Below are 21171 nucleotides of genomic sequence, written 5' to 3'. Positions count from 1 at the left end.
TTTTTAAATAAAAATTACTTTATTTTTTAAAATAAATGCATTTTTTTACAGTCAGAAAACAGAGCAGCAGGACATGCACTGCTGCTCTTGACACTGGAGGCAAACAAAAACAACATCAGAGAAAATAAAAACAGACTGGGCTTGGTTTTCTGTTCACTTATGCTGATTTGTCTCAAACTCCAGGGTCTAAACAACGTGGGTCTCCTTCATATGGACATTATTAAATGGCACACTTCAGTTGTGACAACACCAGACAAATAAGTGAAGTATATTAAAAAGGCGCTGAGCAAATCAAATTTGCAGCCAAAAACAAATGAAGTATTTCGGTCAGTCTAAAGAATGAGCTAAAAACACAACTCAGGGCCACAAATGGACAGAAGAGAAAAGCAGAAAATCAATAAAATAAAGTGGAAATGCAAGAACAAAGAGCACATCGAAAAGGCATAGGTATTTGTATCTTTAAAAAACAATTATAATATGTACTCGACAAATATCTTAATCAAACCTGGAGTTTGAGACTAGTGTTATCTTCATATATAATAATATTTATCTTCATCTGAAAACTCAGTAAGGAGTCGGACACAAGAGAAGCAGGCACAATTCTGAATAATACACGTTGATGGAACGCTTCTCCCCTCTTTTCTGAAAGGAAAAACTTCCAAACCCCCCCCCCCAAAAAAAAAAGCAGAAAAAAACTGTACAATTCTATAAAACGTTTGTGTTTTTACATTAGATACAAAAAATAATACTTCATTTACTGATCCTTCATTCTGAGGACAGAAGGACAAAAAAAATGTTGCATATTCATTCTTCAAACTCTGACCTTTTGCTGGTGTGTAATGATGCAAATTATAATAATAATACTAATAATACTATATGGTGTGAGAGACAGAATGTTCATTAACTTATAGCTGTGGTCAGAACAGCAGCCATAAACAGACGTGTTTTGCAAAATGTTAATGCATTTTGGCACATTATTTTTGAATGGCCAGGTCAGAAGATGAAAAAACGCCTTTCCTCAAAGTCTGGAAACAAACGGACATCTTGGAAAGTCATAAAGCGTCACGTTAAGTCTTCAAATAGTTCTAAAAACAAGGATGAGAGATATTTGAAATACACATGAACATTAGTCATCTACCTTCGTTCAACACACCATCCAGAAAGGTTTTCAAGAAACTTTAGAAACACTGAACACTGAATACTAGAGCTAATGACTTATTAAGATGACTTTATTTTTTATTTTTATTTTTTAAAATCAGTTGGAAAAGATTTCCAAACCCACAGGACATTCATCCCGGTGCCCTGAACTGTAGTGTGTTGTTGTTTTCAGACATGCTCACTATACGCAGCCTATTAAATACAAAACAAAAGTCTCAATGTCACACCTGTCGGCTAATACAGTGAGAATCCACTGGAGAGACTCGACACAGAGGAGACAATCGCTCCGGACGAGCTCTGAAACAAAGACAACGGACATCGAAAGCAAAAGGAAATTCAACATCAGCTTATTCATTAACAGGACTGTATACTGTAGAAGTGCTTACATGTGACTTCAAAGAGACCGAAGCCTTCATAGAGTGGATAGAGGATGGACACGTAGTGCTGCGATCAGGCGCCTCTGCTGATCACAGATAGCATTTGGATCGGACTATTTGACGAAGTCCGTCTTTTAGGATAAATAATTCAATATAACTGGAAGTATCAGTGGCGCTTATGATGCTTTAATGACAGTTTGATGTCAGCTCCTTTAGTCCAGAGAGAAAAAAAAAAAGCAGTCAGAGAAAGAGAAAAAAAGATTCTTTGGGATTAAATCTGGTGTTTGATTGGTTGTAACGGGTTGTCATGGACGCTAGTTGATGGTGATCAGTCCAGGAGGAGAGGACGACGTAGGAGGACAGAGGTTTGTGTTAGGCTTCTGCTCAACCACAGGGGTTTAGGTCCATAAGGTCATCTGTACTGCATTCACCAGAATATATTTTGTAACAAAAGACCTTGTCAGCGTTAATGCAAAAAAAACAAAAAAAACAAAAAAAACAAAAAACCTATAACAATGAAAATGGTGTCAGCTATTGTAATTGTAGCGCTGCTCTGGACTCTTCGGCACAGCTCCAAACAATTAAACAGACTGGGGAAAAAAAGATAGGATAAAATAAACCCCATTCACGGTGCGCTCCCCTCCTGGCGCCTGACCTACAATCGGTGGCCCCTGGTGGTTTGGGGGGGCCGCTCAGACCCAGCCGCTGGTCAGCTTGTAGAACATCTCCTCGTCTAGAGACTCGTTCTGGTCCTTGGCACGCGTGGACAGGAAGATGTAGCCGCCGATGAACTCGTGGACCACCTTACAGTCCACCTCGGCGCAGATGAAAGACAGACTGGGCTCGTCCGCAAATTCCACCGTCACCTGAGCACACGGAGCAGAGCACGTCGGTCATGCGTCAATGCAAACAGGCGAGACGGATTTGTGTTACATTAACATGTTTGTTTCCCCTAAAAGTACAAAACCAAAAGATATTCAATTTACCATCTAAGAAGACGAGCACATATTTACATCTGAGAAGCTGGAATCAGTACAAATCTTGTTTTTTTCTCCAAAAAAACAATTGTTCTGATAATACTTAGAGTTCTCAGATTTAGGACCGCAATCCTATAACATTTTCGTGCTCCCGATGGACCGAGTATCAAAATCGATGCAGTAGAACCTGAGGTATGGTCTTCTTCTTCCTTGTCAAAACTAGCCCCCACATTACCCACAATGCAGCTTGGTCAACAGTACGGTTGGAGATTCTAGTATGCTAGCCTCAAGCAGAGATTAGCAGCAGGCTACAGTAGTCTGATCATTTCAGATAGTTTTCCTTTTCAAACGTAAAATCTTCAACCCCAACTGACACTGACTCGAATGACATCACATAAGGGAAATTTTATCAGGTTTTTCCCACAAATAACAGTATTAATCCCCGAGACCTGTAGGGAAACGTTGATGTGCAAAATCAATAGACTTCCCCTTAAATCCACTTATTGTTTCAACTCTAGAAACAACATTAACTTGGAACACTTTGAGGGACAATAGGCAGCAAACCAAATGAAAAAAATGACCAAATGAAAAACCAATGAAATTAAAATATTCATATTCAATGGGTTCCCTACCATCTTGATCTCCCAGTTGACATTCCACTGCTTCATGTTGCTGAAGCGCCAGGTCTTGATAGCATCTCCGGTGCTCGCATCCATCCGGATCAGGCGGTTATAAGTGATGCCCATTAGTTCTTCCCGCTTCCCACCCTGAAACCTGCAGAAGAAGAAGAAGAAGCAGAGAGTCCACTGTGAAATTAAACTGTGCAGATCAAATGAAAACATGAGTCGGCACACATACAACTGAAGGGGGGGGGGGGGGGGGGTATAAGTGTAAAGACGCATCAGCTTACTTGGCGAGGAAATGAGTCATTCCAAACTCGGGCAGAGACTGCCACGCCTGGATGAAGCGCATCTTGGCCTCGATGAGACTCATCTGGGCCACATTCTGGTGGGCTTCCAGGATCCGGGCTGAAATCTGACAAAAACACATTCGCAAACATCACACACGTGACATTTCAGTATGCTCACGCTATTTGAGTCTACACAAACACAAACGCACTCCCCAGCGTAAACAAGTGCATCCCATCACCAAACTTCCAACATTCTCTCTCACACACACACACACACACACACACACACGCACACGGTGTCAGCCAATAAGCAGAGGGCTGTCACAGGAAGTTCTACTTCACACTGCTACAGACGAACAAATATTAACCTATGAGCCCACTGAGGAGCCAGACTAAGGTTAATGTGCGAGTGTGTGAGTGTGCATGCATGTGTGTATTCTCAGACTGTCCCTACATCCTTCTTCTGCCGGGCTGCAGCTTAACATTAGATCAATGAATTCCACCGGAAGAGCAGGGCACCAGAGACATGCAGAGTCAGCAAGAAGTAATCCACCACTGTGAACTGTTTGCCAACCTCCCACATGTTAGTCAGCTACTGACTGGCATTGGATACTTGAGCTTCTTTGGGAAAAGAAAATAATAAAAAATGCAAACACAAAGTGTCAGGAATGAATTGATGAGGTTGATCATTTTGTTGGTGTTCAAAAGCAACATTCTTGGATTCAACTGCATTACAATAAAATCTTTATTTTGTGATGATCACTTCAGCAAGTTTCTGTCCTACTTTTCATATTTCACAGGCGGTATAATAAAGCCCATAACACAAACACCTGGAATCTTCCCTTAATCTAATTGTGTGTAATCTTGTGAATTTCAATGAGAAATGTTCCACATTAAATGGTAAATGGAACTGCTGTTAAATGGGCTAAAACATGTAAAACACCAGCATGGTCCATTTATTTTACTGAATGTGCTGCTTTTCCTACCATTTCTCTTTGTCCCTACTGGCAATGTAAAGAAAAGTAAAAAATACGGGTGTCTCAATGTTGTGTCAATAGCATTTTGTTTCATCTGCTCGTCCTGTGGCACACTGAAAACAGGAGAGTGACAAGTAACAAACAAACAAGTAAACCAACAAGAAGGATTCTATCTATTCTACTGGGACTATCACACGTTACACAGCTGCACTACGTTTGGTTAGGTGAGGCAAACCGGACACAAAAAAAAGTGTTCAGAGTTTATACACACATGCACATCCATGTCTCTAAGGCTTACGAGGCACCCAGTGGACACACAACTCAACTTACCAAGTCCCTGATAGAGCCTGGCTGAAGATGGGAGGTGTGGGGAGGGGTGGGCACAGAGGAAGGAAGGAGATGCATACAAGAAGAGAGAAAAGAAAGAAAGGTTGGACAAAGAGAACAAGCAAGTAAGATCAATGTCGAGGGAGGAAAGATCAAAAACAATAAAGTAGGAGGCCACAATTGTAATAAAAGATTAAAAAAAGATGGGAGAGGGCCTGTGGAGTCTGGAGATCATGCAGAATTCAGCAACAACAGGGAGGAGAGCACAGCGGCAGTCATTGATTTTAGGAGAGAAGAGGAAGATTACACAACATTTGTGTGGGTTCACATTAGGTAAGAAGGCACTGGAGCTGCACATACTTTATAATGGGCCATTCAAATAACCGTCTCCTTACTTCCCCTTTCATCCACAGGATGGCGGCATGCATCAAGCGGCACATTTTGGAAGCACCAAGCCGTAGGAGTGCCATGTCTCCATACTCCAGAGAAAACAAGCGTTAAGGACACTACAATAAACTCTGGTGTCAATTTATCGATTTCGGCCAGAGACCACACCGGTCCAGGAAATCTTAAAAACAAAAAAAAATTCCTGCGCGTGTATCCGCTGAGAGCTGCAGCACAGAAGTCTCCTCGGATCGTTCTTGCAACAGGAAGTCCAGTTTTAGGCCGATGGGGAGGGGTCACAGCTGACTGAGAGCGAACGGGCTTTTTTCCCCCCCCAGACAGTTTTCCCGCGCAGCATTCCCAGGCACGGCTCATTTCCTGATGCCCCACGCCCACTACATGTGTATATGTGTGACACGGGTACATACACATACTGTACATAAGCCACTACTCTTTCATGTTGTATGCCTGGGGGATACCCCCCCTACGCGGGCTGGGATTATGAGGGAGACTGGAGCCGGACCACAAAGAACCACGGCCCCAGATGGACACACACCCTGCTGAGCTAATACCCCCTGTTCAAGCTAGCCTCTATTCCTGGCAATGTATTATGCCACGGAGCATTTTCTCTTCTTAAAAAAACAACAAAAAACAACAACATGGTACAGGAGTTTTTTTTAGTGTCGAATATGTTGGGAAATCTCAGTATCGTGTTTTAACTTTCAGTTAAATCCACAGGTTGGTTAGTCTGAATGGTTCAACGTGCATCATCTGATGACTCGGTCACTCCTCGGGTTTGTTGAACCCGCTTTACTACTAAAGATGGTGAAGTACTTTCATGTCATTGACCCCCAACTACATTTAAGGGATTTCCTAACGACTAAAACAGTGAGAAAATGAGACATTCAGAGAAAGAGAGAACTGAAACTATATTTGGCACTTCTGTTATTTTGGGTTTAACTCCTATTTTTAGCAGCACTGTATGTGGAACTAAGGTTGTAGAGTTGATTAACCTGTGACAGCGCTCCCATATGAATGGGTCAAGGATGAGTTCAGTATATCAAAGGTACGATGAACAAGTCTGGTTTGTATTGTTGTTATACTCAACAAGACACGCTGTCGCCCATCTTTCTGTCTACCTCTCTCTCTAGACATCCAGTATATTTCTGAGTCATCGCTTACGGTACCAACACCCTCCCATCTTCCCTCCAACAACATTCCACTTTTTAACGACAACTTAAACAAAACCAGACTGAGTGAGTGAGCTGTGGAGGGGCAACCACCCCGCCCCTCCCTGCATCCCTCACCCATCCCCAACTCACACAGCTATGGCAGCCGTGTACTCAGCTGTTTGTTCTCTCACACACACACACACACACACACACACACACACACACACACACACACACACACACACACACACACACACACACACACACACACACACACACACACACACACACACACACACACACACACACACACACACACACACACACACACACACAAGAAAGCTAATTGATTCGTAGTGCTTAAATTCCACACCTGGTTATAACGATGTTTGTTGCTTGCATGCTACCATTGCTCAGAAGTGACCACGGCTGAGTCCTCTACACTTTTGTGGAGGAGGGAAGAGGAGGAGGAGAGTAAAGGAGGGGGAGGAGAGGGAGGCTACATTCCAATGCAAGACAAGCCCGATGCCAGGAGGCGCCCATCTGGGAAGTATCAGAAGCTGCTACATCTAACCCCACAACAGACTCATCAAACAAGTAAACATCCTCACACAAAAGATGCAACATAGCAAATAGTCGCCTTCCGCATGTCTGTCTCTCTTGAGACCACACCCTTTACCTTCCCCGTGTACCGCCCTACAGCGCATTCAGAGGGCTGTGCATCTGAAACACGGCCTGCGTGGCTTACCTGCTTGTTTTTGTACTTCTTCAGATAGCGCGGGGACACCAGGCATTCTGGGTTGATATCGGTGGTGATTGGCTCAATGAACTGAGGGTCGGGGTTCATGTGTTGCATCTTGAGGAAGGACAGAATGTTCTGGACCTCCAGGTTGTAAGAGCTGTCGGCCATGGTCTTCCCTTTGGAGGCCAGGCGACATGCAGCCATCCAGTGGGCGTACTGTTTCTCCTGGAGAGGAACGTTAAACGCTGGTGATCAAAACAACCTGCTAAAAAAGGACCAGAAATAATCACGAATGGCGCACTAACTTCAGTCTTACCATGTCACACCGAAGCCAGATCTCATTCATGCCATCAGCCACTGGGATTAGCAACTTGATGTTGAATTTCTGACCCGAGATGTTAACATCTGGAGTTACCTCACAACCTACACATGGAAGCCAATATGAGGGGCGGAAGAAGAGGTCAAAGTTCACACGCATTCTTTAGACAGAGAAAACAAGCATTGCATTCTTGCAAGGGCATGAAATGACATTTCTTTTTTGTGTGTGCGTTTGCACCTCTTAGATTCATTTGGTGAGCAGGTGTCCCATGTGCCTCCTCTTTACTCTTGTAACAGGAAATTGTGATATCCTTGAATGTGCACCAGTACTGCTTATAGCCCTTCAGTGTCAGCTTCTTGGGTCTGGAACATATAGAGAAGATCTTAAGTGAGTACAAAAGAGAGAGGAGAAAAAGAGCTTCCCAAGTGCAAAGTCAGCATTGGATGTGAACATTCATGGAAAACCATTAGAAGAGGAAACGCCTCTTGATATCATCACCCCCCCCCCCCCCTATGGTTTATACATTTAATGAGACAATCACCCCAGGGGCCACCTGCTAGTCAGCAAAGGCTTATAAAAAATGATATGCTCAGCCTGTAAATGTCCTTTGGCAAACAATGCATCTTATTACATCATGCAAAGCAGGCAACAGCTCTCTCATTTAGCCAGAAAATGTTAATTCCGGATTCTCTGAGAGACTAAACATCTTTTGGACAAATGTACGCATTCAATCCCTGTTGGCTGGTAGCTCTGGATGTGGACTTACTTAAAGACTTTGACATAGTCCGCTAGCTCGGGAATAGATGTGATGTCACCCTAGGGGGAAGGGGAAAAACACATTGTTAGTATAAAACAATATAAACAATATAAAGCACTACAAGAACATTGTTAACCAAAAACAATGACCTCAGGCTCATGTCTGTACAGTTTTAATGCTCAGTAGTTTGCGAAAGACAACACTTCTTATGTAATATCTCAAAGCACAGTTTCCTCTGATACGCTGTATAAACTTAACAAGTTCTTGCGGAGTGGCGGCTTTAATAAAAGGACACGTATATTTACAACATATCCATGCAACATGCAGCCTTTGTTGGGTTTGTGTAAGTGTCAAACATCTCACACCCCCAGGTTGTTGTCAGACGAAGGCCTCATAAAGACCTGTGTGAAATGTAGCACTTCCATTGAAAATCATTGGGATTTCCACTCCCGTGGGTCAGTGTACTGAGTCTATGCGGGTTTAACTTCCTGTTTAATACAGCTGATGAAAGGACACGTGTTCAGAATACAGTGGAGACAGTAAGGACCAAACACACTGTCAAGCTGCTGCAATTGGGGAAATAATAAATTCACATAACGACTTTGGAACCCAGTACATGTGATGCACAACCAGAAGGTATTTCCTGCAGTGAGCGTAGAGGAGATGAAGCAGTGTAGTCATACCAGTGTGTTGGACGTCTTCCCTCCCTCCAAAGTGATTTCCAGGTCTGACAGGGCTGCATCCACCTCATCCACCTCCTTCTCACTGTTATTCATGTGGTGGTCTGAAGACATGATTGACAGCTTGTTGATGTGGTACTGAGGACAAGAAGGAGATAACCTCAGTTATTTTAGCACTTTATTTGCCGTGTTTAACCAGGTTTTGTTTTTATTTCAGACCTTTAATATCTGAAATGTTCTCGTTTTTGGTCAGATTTCACACCTTTAAGATCTGAAAGTCCTCAAATGAATCGCCCTCGTGTTTTTAGACTTCTCAGCCATGCATATGAACTAGTTACATTCAGAGAAATTTCAGAATAATGTTCTTAACATCCTCCTTTTTGATAAACGCGTTCAGTACGGTGGCTTTGGAGAACAGAGGCTAGCTCGGTCTGTGGTGCTGTGGACAAGGTTTCAAGAGATTGACTTAAAGTAATGGAAGAGGGAACAGCTGGCAATTGCTCGAAAAATGTCGATCTCCAACTCAAACACCTTCGTCAACACTTTTGCCGATTTCTATAAAGTTCCCTGCTGTGCGTGCTACCGGTGCACAAACCCTCCAACTTCATCGTGTGAAAGTTATTTGGTCTGTGATAATAGCCACATAAATACTTTAAGATGTGTTGGCATCCATGTCAGCGAGTGCTGCCAGTATGCACCATTGAGTTTATCAGCGATGAATCAAGGACCCTCATCTTTGAAGGAGATGAAGAGGAGGAGACTAGTTTCAGGATGAGGAAGATTAAGAGGTCGGTGGTGATAATTCCCTGAGAGAAATAAGGGGTACGGTTTTCAGCAATGTGTTCTCAACATGTCTCTGAATTGTAACAGACTATGACATGTATTTTACTGGGAACACATGTGAGGATAACACTGGAACCACCAATTCATCAGGATGAACTGAAAACCCAGCCGTGTTTACCTCTTAGTGTGAGTCACAGACACTAAATACAACTTGTTGACAAATGGTATTCATAATGTCAACCCATCACCAACCCCCCCACCAATATATGAATGAACAGCTGTCGAGAGAGTGAGAGACAAAGGGAGAGTTTGAGGGAGATATGCGAGGCTGTAGCCTGCTAAGGTTTCAGAATGTGGGACAAAGGGCTCGCCATGACACAAATAAAAAAGGCGACACTGGGGGGCTTGTTTCCGGTTTGTGGCAGAATGTACGTGTTTAAGCACAACCTGTCACCCAAGTCTGTGACTATGAGGTCAGTTGCTGTTCTCGACTCCCGATTACCTAATTTCAAAGTCCCGCCAAAGTAAAACGTCTAGGTGATAGCACGCTAACACAAGCCAGCAACATACTGGATGTGGTTAATCACTGCTCTTTATTTAGACTGTGTATCCACTCTCACTGGTGAAACATTAGCAAAAAGCCCTGAGCTCATGCTAGCCAGCTGAAACATAGTAGTCGCTGGCTAACGTGCCAACAGACAGGTAGCCGCCAGTCTAAACACCCGACTCGGATTAGCATTTCTCTCTCAGGAAGAGTAACAAGAAACCAGTTAAGTGTAGTTATAACTGGTCTGATGAAACACACCTAACACCTCAGAGTGTGAGAGGAATGTGAGTCGATCTATAAGATAGTGTAGTGCTGGGGGCCGAGGCACTGGGTCCTGTGGCCCTAGATGCTCTATAATTACCCCGGGGGTGAGGACAGAGTGGCGTCCTCAGGTCTTGGCACCCACAGTTTATGAGGCTCAGAAATAGCAGGGGCACCACCCCTAGACTACAGGGGGCTAAAATCTGTATATCGCTTCAATTGCGCCCCATTTCTCCTCTTGAACCTCCATTAAACTGGTTTCAAAAGAGAAACGTGTGTGTCCAGGCCCGATCAGCTCTGTACGAGTGGCTGCAGGTTTGTAGAAATGACTCGGTCACATTAAGCCAACAGCCTCGGCCTAGTATACAGACATGTTTGATCCTTTGGTATTAGGGAGAGAATTTAATGTTGGAAGAATATGATGCCGATTTCTACAGGTTATTGTATATAGTCAAGAACATTTATGAAAATTAGAGAATTTCAATTAAACAGCATGACACTTCACTCTAATTAACTAAGTGAGGCAAATGCATTAATGTCTTTCAAGTTAATTGTAATAAATTATTGATACATTCATTATTTTTTGTTCAAAAGGCTAATGACCCTTTTTTCTATTAACTATGAGTCAAAAAAAGGGGGGGAATTGATTAACATTGAGACATATTGAGGAGCTCAGTGGGAATAAAGTGTGATAATGCCCCCATTAACTCATTCTGTATCAATGTGAAACAGCCAAGTTTAAGCATGTGCGCAGCAGAGCCGGCAGCCATATGTCTCTGCTTTGGGCTGGTAGCCCACCGAATTCATTGGCTTTCGGTTGAGAAGGCAATGTGCCCATCTCCCCATGAAAAGAGAACTGCAGGTCTTCAGACCGTGACAATTGAATGCCGAAACAGGAACATTTAGAGCAGGCACAGACACACACGCAAACACAGGCACACAGTCTCTTTACCTGCAGGGCAGCAAACATCATCATTTCCTCCTCCGTGCACTCAATTTCCTCCAGCAGGATGGCCCACTTGGACTGTTCATAGAGCTGGTTCACTCGGATGGCATCATACTGTGGAGAGGTTTGACACAGAGGTTAACGTGCATGCAAACAAACAGTGAGTAAAAACAGACTCTCTCACACACACACACACAGGACACAACTAGATTTGTGTGAAGCACTGGGTTAGAAGTTGTATGTCCACCGACTTTCAAATACTCTACTTAGAGGAGAACTGCAGCGATTTAGCATTGGCAGACTAAAGATTTGTGTGAGTTACGCTATTAGCGGCGAATATAGCCTCAGCCGATAGCCGCAAGCAGAGATGAGGAGTGGGCTACGGAGGGCTGGTGAGCTTCTTTCCAACTCCACATCTCCAGATTCCCTTCTCAGATTCCGTGCAGCTCCCTCTGGAGCCATAAAAAGCTTTGTACAACTTCTTCACATGTGCAGCTGTACTCCCCAAGACCTGTACACAGACTTTGATGTGTAAAATCAGTCGAGTTCCCCTTTAGGTTGTCAGTATGTTGTTATAAATCATATACTTTTAAGGCTAAAATCCCTAAAATCACACCGACTAACTTGCAAGTGTAAGTACCTATGCTGGTTGTGCTCACTCACATTGTACTGCATCGTCTATGGGACGTACCTTAGGGTTGAGGTCAAAGAAACTGTGGTATTTAAACCTCAGCAGCAGCACCTCGTTCTCCTTTACATCCTGCTCCATCAGAGACCTAGATGAGTCCAACCACCTGTACAGACAGTGAATACAATGTCGTCTGAAACAAACTCTCTGCAGCCTCTTGCAACTATTCTGATCAGCTGCACAGCCCTAAATATGTATTTCAATCCACCACAGCATTTCCGGCTCTGAGCAGTTTCCCAAAACCATCTAACCACTAAGCAAAGTCATCTCACCCCTGGTTGATTTTGGCTTTATCCAGCAGAGACTGGGGCTTGTAGAGTTTGACCAAGATGTCTGGAGAGGAGATTGGCTGGCTGACAGCGAGGATGCTGGGATTGCCCTCAGAGAGGGGGCTGTCCCCAAACCAGGCGGTGGTGGGCGACAGTGGGCTGCCGTCTCTGGAGTCATAGGTGGGGGTCATAGTCTTACTGTACAAGCCTGGACTGGAGTAGATGCTCCCTGAAAACACACAGTCATCAGTTAGTCCCTAATAGATCACTGATGTCCAAAAAAAATATTCATTAAAAGGAACAATTCAACATACATACTTTTTTTATTCAAAAAAAGAATCTAATGAATATTACTATTTTAAAGCAATGGAGTGCATATTCACAATTACTGTTCATCAACAAAATCAGCATCAGGGGAAAAGGGAGTGAACACTTTTCAAAAAGCACACACACACACACTTGCAGCCTAGCCAGGCCAGCTAGCGGTCAACAACACCATGTGACTACCAGCCAACACTTTGCAGATGAGCGGCTTCAATCATGTCCTCCTGCTGATGGCGGGATTGATGTGGATCAGCATGCAGATGACGCAGAGCATGATCAGGGTCACCCACAAGAAACCTGCAGGAATGCACTGCACACAGCAAACTACTACACGAGTCGCCACAGAGAGGAGAGGGGGAACGCAAAGATACGAGTGGATGAAAAACATTTGAGATTGTACGTTTAATCTCCTTTTGTGTTTAAATTTGTCTTCATTTTGGCTGCAAACATCAGCAAACCACCAAAGGGAAGCTGTGTGCATTTCCTGTTGGCTGGCCTTACGGTGGTATTTTTGGAACCGTACCCCCCCCATTCCCCCTCTCCCTCTGTGGGGTCTAGGTCAAGAAGCAACACTGGCTAAATCGCTAAATCCCTTCTGAAACCAGGAAGTGGGCTCGGCTTGTGTTTGTGAGTGTGCGTGTGTTTGCGAGCTGAGGTCATGAGAACAGGGTGCTGGCTATGGCCACGCATCCCTTTTGGGGGAGCTTGTTGTTTGTTTTCAAGGTCTTTCCCAAATGCCGAGTGCATCAGCTCACAGAGAGTACTTCCATCTCCCAAAGGGTCTCTTGAGGAATAACCAAAAATCCAGCGAGAGCATGTATAAGGTGAAAGCTGGCAGCCCATTAAAAACACAACTAGGCCTCCTCCATCCTGTTTACTGACTCCAATGCAGGCGCAAAGGCACAAAGAATGTTAATATGACTTGACTCCATAATGCGCCCACACTGGGGATTCATAGAGGGCTTAGATGGATGGAGCTGGACCACCATGGGCTGTTGAGACCAGAAGTAAACCATGAGAGGGTTGTCAATAAATGAAAGTGTCTCTAGTGGATTTGATTTTTATAAACATTTCTGTGTGGACTATTGGCTGTATGTAAGAATATGGACCAATAAACCTCATCACTGAGACCTCAAAACTAATAATAAATTACTCATGACCATCTCAGTAATCCCCATTTTCAAGGCAAAGAAGTGATCAACAGTCAGCAGGCACAGTGAGCAGGCCTGGGGAAGCTGGAAGAAAAAAGTGCGCTTTGAGCTCATTTCTAATGAGAGGCAAAGCCTTAATCATGTGACTTCCTCTGGAGGAGCAGTCAGGTGACTCGGCTGTTGGTCCCGACTGGTTACAGGTCTCACGTGACCTCAACACTCCAGCTGTGGTGGGTAGAGGGTGGGGGGGAGGAAGGGGAAGGCGAGGGTGAGGAAGCAGTGCTGAAGAGTAAAAGGACAGAGGAAGAGGAAAGCTTACCTTTGACAGGTCCGATGTATATTACCTCAGAGGCTAGGATGAAAAGAGAAAGAGTAAGAGAAGAAAAGACAGGAGGTAGTCGGAGGGAAGAAGCGGAAAGGCGAACAAACGACATCAAGTGGACAGATTTAAGACACTGAAAACTCTACGAGAACAGGAGGAAACGGATGAGAAAGGACAAAACGTAGAGAAATACAAGAACGGGGAGATCTGTGTGCATTTCCATGGGCACTGCCAACTGTTCGCCTCAGAGTGGATGACTCAGTTTTACCCCCTTTGCAGAGGGAGATCACCCTGGAATGACGAGTGAGGTTCCGTCGTTCCCGTCCACCCCATTCATAGCCATCCAACACAGAATGACAGATTGAAAACCCAAGCAAGGCGTTGGTCAACGTGACCCAGCCATGCATGTATAAACTGCAGCACAAATATAAAAAAGTACTGGGTTGTCTGAGCTATGCTGTGCACGCTGACAGGGAAGATACATTTGATATAGCAGGCATGTCAAGTTGTGGTACTGGCATCATGGGCAACACCATGGCTCTGTTCTGAGTCACGACAACAGTTGAGGATTAGTAACGTGTGTTTTTTATTTTAACCAAAATGACCAATTCTGTCAGGCACTTGACATGTGTGCGCAGACAGACGGAGGACATGGGGTTTCCTCATGAGTACATTTAAGGAGAGAGGTTGAGGTTTTGGAAAAAGGGTTGTCAGTCTTAAAGTAGAAATAATTGGTCATATTCTCCTTATATTACCCTACTGGTCACCACCCATCCATGTCATCTAGTCTGGACCTCACAGTATATGTACTCTGAGCCACTGGGAGGAATCTACTTCTTAACATAAATGTGTTTTACAAGTTATTCAAAAGATTTTAAAGGTTTAGTTTTGCAACTAACGAGTATTTTTTATTATCAATTGCAAAGTGGGGATTCTATGGATTTTGGCTATTTCTTGCTTGAAAAAAAAATTACTTTTACGATTATTAAAATAATCAACGAATAAGACCGGAGTCATTCTGAAAAAAAGGAATTTGACTCAGTAAAGTTAGACCACGGTGAGCTACAGGGAGTCCTCCTCTCTTCATCTCCACAGGGGGTGTGGAGTGTGCAGACGCAGTTAGCTGCACAGGGGGAGGCTGTGGTTGTGATTGCATCGCTGCAGAGCCTTGTGATTCCTATCAGGAGACCTGAGCTAAGAGGCCAGCCCCTCCCCACAAGGGACAGAATAACGCCCTACAACTTGGCCATGAACTATACTCTCTGACTGTAGCATGTGATCTGATAGGGAGGACGCAGGAAGTGTGACTGACGGTAAACAGATTCTGCACATTCCTGTTGAAAACTCCGTTTCTCTGCACCGCTTCATAGCGTGACCACAGTCTCCCACTACAACAAAATGTATCTCGAACTTGAAATGTAATGACGCAACTTTAGGTGTGATCAGCATCTGCCGTTCATAAAAAAAAAATCTCTTACTTTATTTCGATAAAAGGGAAAATAGATACATAATCTGCTGCTAGCGTCACAGTGAAGCAAATCAGCATGTCAGCGGAATTCGTTTTTCTTGACCGTGAGCTTTGTGATGGTTCAACAAGTTCACAATGATTGTCAGCCCTCTTTGGACTCACATGAGAGTGCATCTATGCGTTTCTGAGCTGAGTCTAAGGAGCCAGCGGACAGACCAGAGGCCTGGACAGAAGAGACTCAACCCACACAAAGAGTCCCATTCAGCCCCGTTTCATAGCGTTAGCCGTTTGGATTAATGCTAACTCTGTGACAGCAGCACAGCCCGTTTTGTTCTGCTCCTCTCCGCTCACATGGTTGCAACTCTCACTGGCGCAAAAGGAGGGAGGAGGGCCAGTGTAGCCTGGTTTGGGTTTGAAATGGCAGCGTGACCAACTATGCGTGGAATCTCAACCATTCTTCGTCCTCCCTGCCAAGGAATTGAGAGCTGTAGATGTCATGCAGGCCTAAACCTCACACATTCATATTTGGTCACTGGAAGCAGGGTGCAGCACTCTGGAGTTATCTTAGTGGGTTTGGAACCACAAGTGCGATCTAACACAAAACAAAAAAACAGCAAGACGCTCCATAGCGGCCAGGGGAACCTGTTATTCAACCTGCTGCTTGAGGGAAATGAGATCATTACTTTTAACAATGAAATACAAAAATAAAACCCAACGCTCCATAATTACTTCGAAGAAGACCGTGAACCTGAAAACTTCATACAGGCTTCAGCCAAATCTCTTTTAACTCATCAATTATACATGTGAAGTGCAAAACCTACACTTGCCCCTTTCTATTCATCATCATTCCTTCCTACTAAACCCTTTCAGCTGTAATATTTTAGAACAAACACTCCATGTAGGAGTTACTATCCGTCAGCTCACCTGATCCAGGGGTTAACAGCGGACCCTCCAGCTCCAGATCGTCCTCCTCTGCCTCCTCCAGCTTTTTCTTCTTCTTCTTGGGATCACGGGGCTTACGCAGTAGAGAGAGCTCCTCTGGGTGGCGGATATCTGGAAGGGAAGGAGAGCAAAAAAGTTAATTTTGACATCAAATGAACATAATCTCGCCTAACAAGAAAGCCGAGCCAATAAATACGACGATGTGCGACTTAAAAACATACAGTCATTTGTGTTGTTTCAACCACAGGAGTCAAATAAATCACATGACCTCTTGCAGAGCACACAGACGGTGTGTAGAACCTGTGATGTAGGTGAATACAGAGAGATTCTTTGGGGTAAAAAACAGGGGAGAAGTAAGAGAAAGCAAAGGGACTGAGGAGATGTGTATGAATTGTAGACAGCTGTGCACACGAGCGGTGGAAAATTGCAAATCCCTTTTCTCAGGGCCCCAACAAATCTTGCTTTAACTGTAATCCCCAACTGAGACAGGGCCGACACAACCTCCATCTCCGCCTTACCCTCCGTCCTCCGATTTTTCCCCTCACACACACACACACACACACACACACATAAAAACACTTTGCAGTTGCTGCTGGTGAGTAATTGTAAGTTTCTGGTATCTCAGTATCTTCAATACTACAGTAACAGTAACACATCAGACTGAATATAAGGACTAAAACAGAGCAGCTTCTCTGCCCTCTTTTCCCTCCATCCCTCCCTCGGGCGTGGAGGCCAGGGAGCCATCGCTCATCAGCAGCACTGACGCTTTAAAACGGGCTTGGGACGGTTCTGATGTAGTAGTGGGACCGCCGGAGTGTGTCAGGACTAGAATAGATGGTGCTAGTCTGGAAGCAAGCGCTTCTGGATCCTCAGCTGGATATGGTTTTCCCCCCCAAGATTCCATATAAATCAAGTAAGCAAGCTGATATTTGAGAGCCATATTTTATTATTTCCACTTTGTTTTATCCGCTGACGTAAATCTCTCAAATTTCTTCTTTTTTTTTTTTTTTAAAGACGAAGGATTGGAAAGGTGACCGATTAAAGAGGTTGCTGATGGTGTTGAGGAAAGCACGAGCAGCAGGAGGGGAGAGAGAGAGCGAGAACGGCTTTGCTTGGTGAGAAAGCTTGTTTGGTTTGTGTAACTAAAGCAAAAGCATTCCAGGAGTTTTAAGAACTACCAGATGGGAGCTCAACCTCTCCCTTTCTTTCTCCGTCTCCCTCCTCTTTCGTTCTCGCTCTGCTGCAGCGATGAAGCGCAGTCCCTGTGCCCTTATACAGCCATGTGAGTTGCAGGCGTGCTGCCGAGCTTTAGCCCTGCGCGAGGAGGCCAACACACACACACACATCGTATCAAACCGTGTGTACGTGGGTAGGACGGCGTCCCTTGGTGAGGCATCGCAGAGGCATGTGGCATTTTTACTACGAAGTCACTTTTTAATGTTCATTCTTATGACCTCATTGTCACCAACCCCAAATATCTAGCAAGCAAGACCAACGTGATACACAATAAAACATCTGATATAACCAACATTCATCTATTATTATTATAACCCTCTATAGATCAAAAGTCTGGCTCCAAAGGTAAAGACTTTCTCAATGTGGTAAATACGTTCCTGGAAAAGTAATTTATTAGATGTCTCTACTGGATTGCCTGGAAACAAGAGAAGCGGGGTGAAAAAAACAAAAACGTACGGATATCATTCCCATGACGGGAGTAGAGGTGTAGTCGATACAATAGAGATTTCATGTCAATTTCTGCTGACATACTCCGTTGAGTGTTGAATTGTATGTTTATAGTGATAATGTAAGAATCAGGATCTGGAGGGAAAGACTGCTACTTCGCTCACCGCATACTTGTGGCCGGTGTCAGGAGGAGGAAGGAGGAGGGAGGGTGAGTGATGGTTAGAGTGCTTACAAAAGCTTGGTTGATTTCCATTAGCAGAAATGACACCTTAGAGTTAGACAACGAGACCTGCAGACATGTGGCGGTAACCAGGGCGGGAGCCAGAGCAGGAGGGGTTGACTGAGAGCCAGCTGGGCTTGCGAGATCTACTCCTTGGAACACATGATTCACTGCAGTGAGTAAGGCCAACCGCAGAGGAATCACAAACACCATCACACGGGCTCATTTTACAGCACCAAAGTTTACCGTACAACAGTTTGAGACCCTACATGGATACAAATAATGTTGTGAGGGGGCACTCATTGGGATGCGAGGCTGACTGATCGATACTCAAGAGCAATACAAAGTGTTTGTTCCATGGAAGAGGGGTTAACTCGCATACAGCCACAGTCCAGTGGGAAAAGGGTAATTATCAGAATGTACGTGGTGTAGATATTAATTTAGCTGAGGACAAGTACAGTGAAGTAAGGTTTTTGGCATTTAGAGAGAATTTCTATGGCATCACATGAGGCACACAAATGGATCGTTTCTGCTGTATAAGAAAAAAAAACAAGACATTAATAGACCTCAGCTGCTTAGCGTCAGAGGTTCTCTGCATCTATCAGACAGAATTTGCTAGAAGGCCACTCAAAAAGGATAATAATGCACTTTAATTTAGGGGTTGGAGCTAAGGAGAAGCTGCACTCCTCCCGTGTTATGACAACAGAGGCCAGCTCATTCGGGCCAGTCCAGCAGACCGCAGGTTGATGTGCCATACATCTGCTGGACGGAAACGATGAAGCAACAGTCCCACACAAATCTAAAAAGCCTTCTGGGGGACAAAGAATAAACACTTCTCCGCAATACGCCCTCTCAGTGGTCAACGTCGTTCTTCAAACTCATCCCCCTGGTGTTCTTTAGGTCCCACTATATTCACACACGCACACACAAAAAAATCGCTTTCCTTTCTTGCCCGGTCATCAATTTCTCTAGACATTTATTTGACTCATTGTAAAGTTTCAGTGCTGACGAATAAGAAAAAGTTACAACATTGCAGCATATTCCAGAGAATGCTATTGTGTCTCGGTTTTGCCACACATGGTAGCAAACAAGTGCTTACTAAAAAACAAAAAAACACCACAGAGCTTAAGTGGCGCAGCCTGACTCTTGTTACCCTGAAGTGGTGCTTTGCTGAGGCAAACAGCCTCATTCTTGTCCCACCTCAGGTCCAGGGTCATGTGTTAGTCATCTGTGAACAGTAGAACAGAGTCCTGTCAGAGGGACGAGGTGTATTAGTGTACTTAATGTGTTGGAAGGGTCCCAGGTTGTCTAGACGGGACAAGCTCATGTCTTGACTCTTCTTCACTGGGAAAGAAATGTGCCTTTACAAAAGCCAGAGGAGTGAGTTCAGTGCCATTCATTTTTTTTCCTCCACTACAGACCTGACTTTTTGCATTTCATACAAAATTTTAGAGCTAAAATACTTTGACGATTCATTTATTAATTAACAGTTCATTTTTGATAATCTATTCATCATTTAAGTTATTTATCTGGCAAAAATACCAAATATTTGTTGGTTCCAGCTTCTCAAATGTGAAGATGTGCCGCTTTTCTCTCTTTTACACAATTATAAACTGTATATTCTTGGGTTTTCAACTGTTGGTCATACAAAACAAGCCATTTAAAAACGTCAGCTTGGGAATTCATCGCTATTTTCTGACATCTATTTAAAAAAAAAATGCTGAATAGCTTAATCAATGAATAATCACTTGTTGCACCCCGACAGCATATTTACAGTTTCAGCTGGCACTATATCACAACAAACACCAGAGCTGAGAGATTCTTCAGATTTCAAAAAGCACTCAACTTTGGGTTCAGAGAATTCCCAGAATTGTTGACAGAGTTCAACAATGTTGTTTTGGAACTTAAAAGTGGAAAATCCCTAATTCCTTAGCTTCACTATCAAATGAGCAGTGCTGCACAGGAAGTAAGAGCAGCCAAATATAATCAGGGGTCAAAACAGGAGTGAAACTGAGCGAATATGAACTTTTGCTGAGTCCTCTCGGTTCCCAGCCAGCCCAGATGGACTGCGTCTGCGTCAGGACACAGCTGCCATGGACATGGGAGAAGTACAGCAGTGATAATTGGTTTTATACTTTTAAATTGGAGTCTTACGCTGATTTTCTATGCTTTTCCACTCTATGGCACAGTCTGTGCCAGAGTTTGAGTTGTGCTAAAGAGACTGGAAATCTGGGACAGCCAAACACTATACTGAGGACTGAACTTGTTTTGGAACAGGAAATAGCTCCTGTGTGACCATTTGACTGGACACACTACGGCTAAATTTTTTTTTTTTAAATCCAATGAATGAGTACGGGAAAAGGAACTGGGGCCAAAGTCACACACAGCTGAAAACAAACAGAACAAAACTCTCCCCCTGTTTCTGTCCTCCAGTATCTCTGCCCCTCCCTCTCTGCTGTCTGGAGCGAAGGCCAGTTGGACAGACCTCGTCCCTTCCTGTCCCATCCGAATCTCTATACTGTGCAGTTCAGAGTCAGCAGAAAACATGCACAGGAAATTGTCAAACTCAAAGTTGCCCGGATAACAAAAAAATGAAATGCTTCCAGTCCAGAGCAGCTGTAAGTCAGGGTCCGACTGTCCCGTTAGCACAAGTTTCCGCGTTTTGCACGCAGTAATGCACAGTTAAACAACAGCCACTGACGTCTTGCGACATCCTGGCACGTGCCATGTCAGCCAAAAGCAATTTGTCCTGAATTTCTACGAAGCTGAAATAGATTTATTACAGAA

The 21171-nt window shown here is 44.0% G+C and overlaps 1 protein-coding gene across 1 annotated transcript in view; it reads right to left on the bottom strand.

Moving 5' to 3' along the window:
• Positions 1-21171, bottom strand: part of fermt2 (FERM domain containing kindlin 2) — a 41910-nt gene continuing 20739 nt past the window's right edge. The window contains exons 4-17 of the mRNA XM_076108738.1: positions 16464-16592; positions 14069-14101; positions 12278-12503; positions 12009-12111; positions 11324-11431; positions 8784-8918; positions 8110-8159; positions 7581-7705; positions 7341-7447; positions 7031-7249; positions 4730-4750; positions 3423-3547; positions 3145-3286; positions 1-2401 (exon numbers count right to left, since the gene is read on the bottom strand). Of these exons, the coding sequence (XP_075964853.1) occupies positions 2228-2401; positions 3145-3286; positions 3423-3547; positions 4730-4750; positions 7031-7249; positions 7341-7447; positions 7581-7705; positions 8110-8159; positions 8784-8918; positions 11324-11431; positions 12009-12111; positions 12278-12503; positions 14069-14101; positions 16464-16592 (1697 nt within the window). The 3' untranslated portion in view covers positions 1-2227. The remainder of the gene's footprint in view (positions 2402-3144; positions 3287-3422; positions 3548-4729; positions 4751-7030; positions 7250-7340; positions 7448-7580; positions 7706-8109; positions 8160-8783; positions 8919-11323; positions 11432-12008; positions 12112-12277; positions 12504-14068; positions 14102-16463; positions 16593-21171) is intronic.

Source organism: Anarhichas minor, unplaced genomic scaffold (genome assembly GCF_050575085.1).
Source record: "Anarhichas minor isolate MPS153535 unplaced genomic scaffold, ASM5057508v1 ptg000040l, whole genome shotgun sequence".
Taxonomy (NCBI): Eukaryota; Metazoa; Chordata; class Actinopteri; order Perciformes; family Anarhichadidae; genus Anarhichas; species Anarhichas minor.
This window is presented reverse-complemented; position numbering and strand designations above follow the sequence as displayed.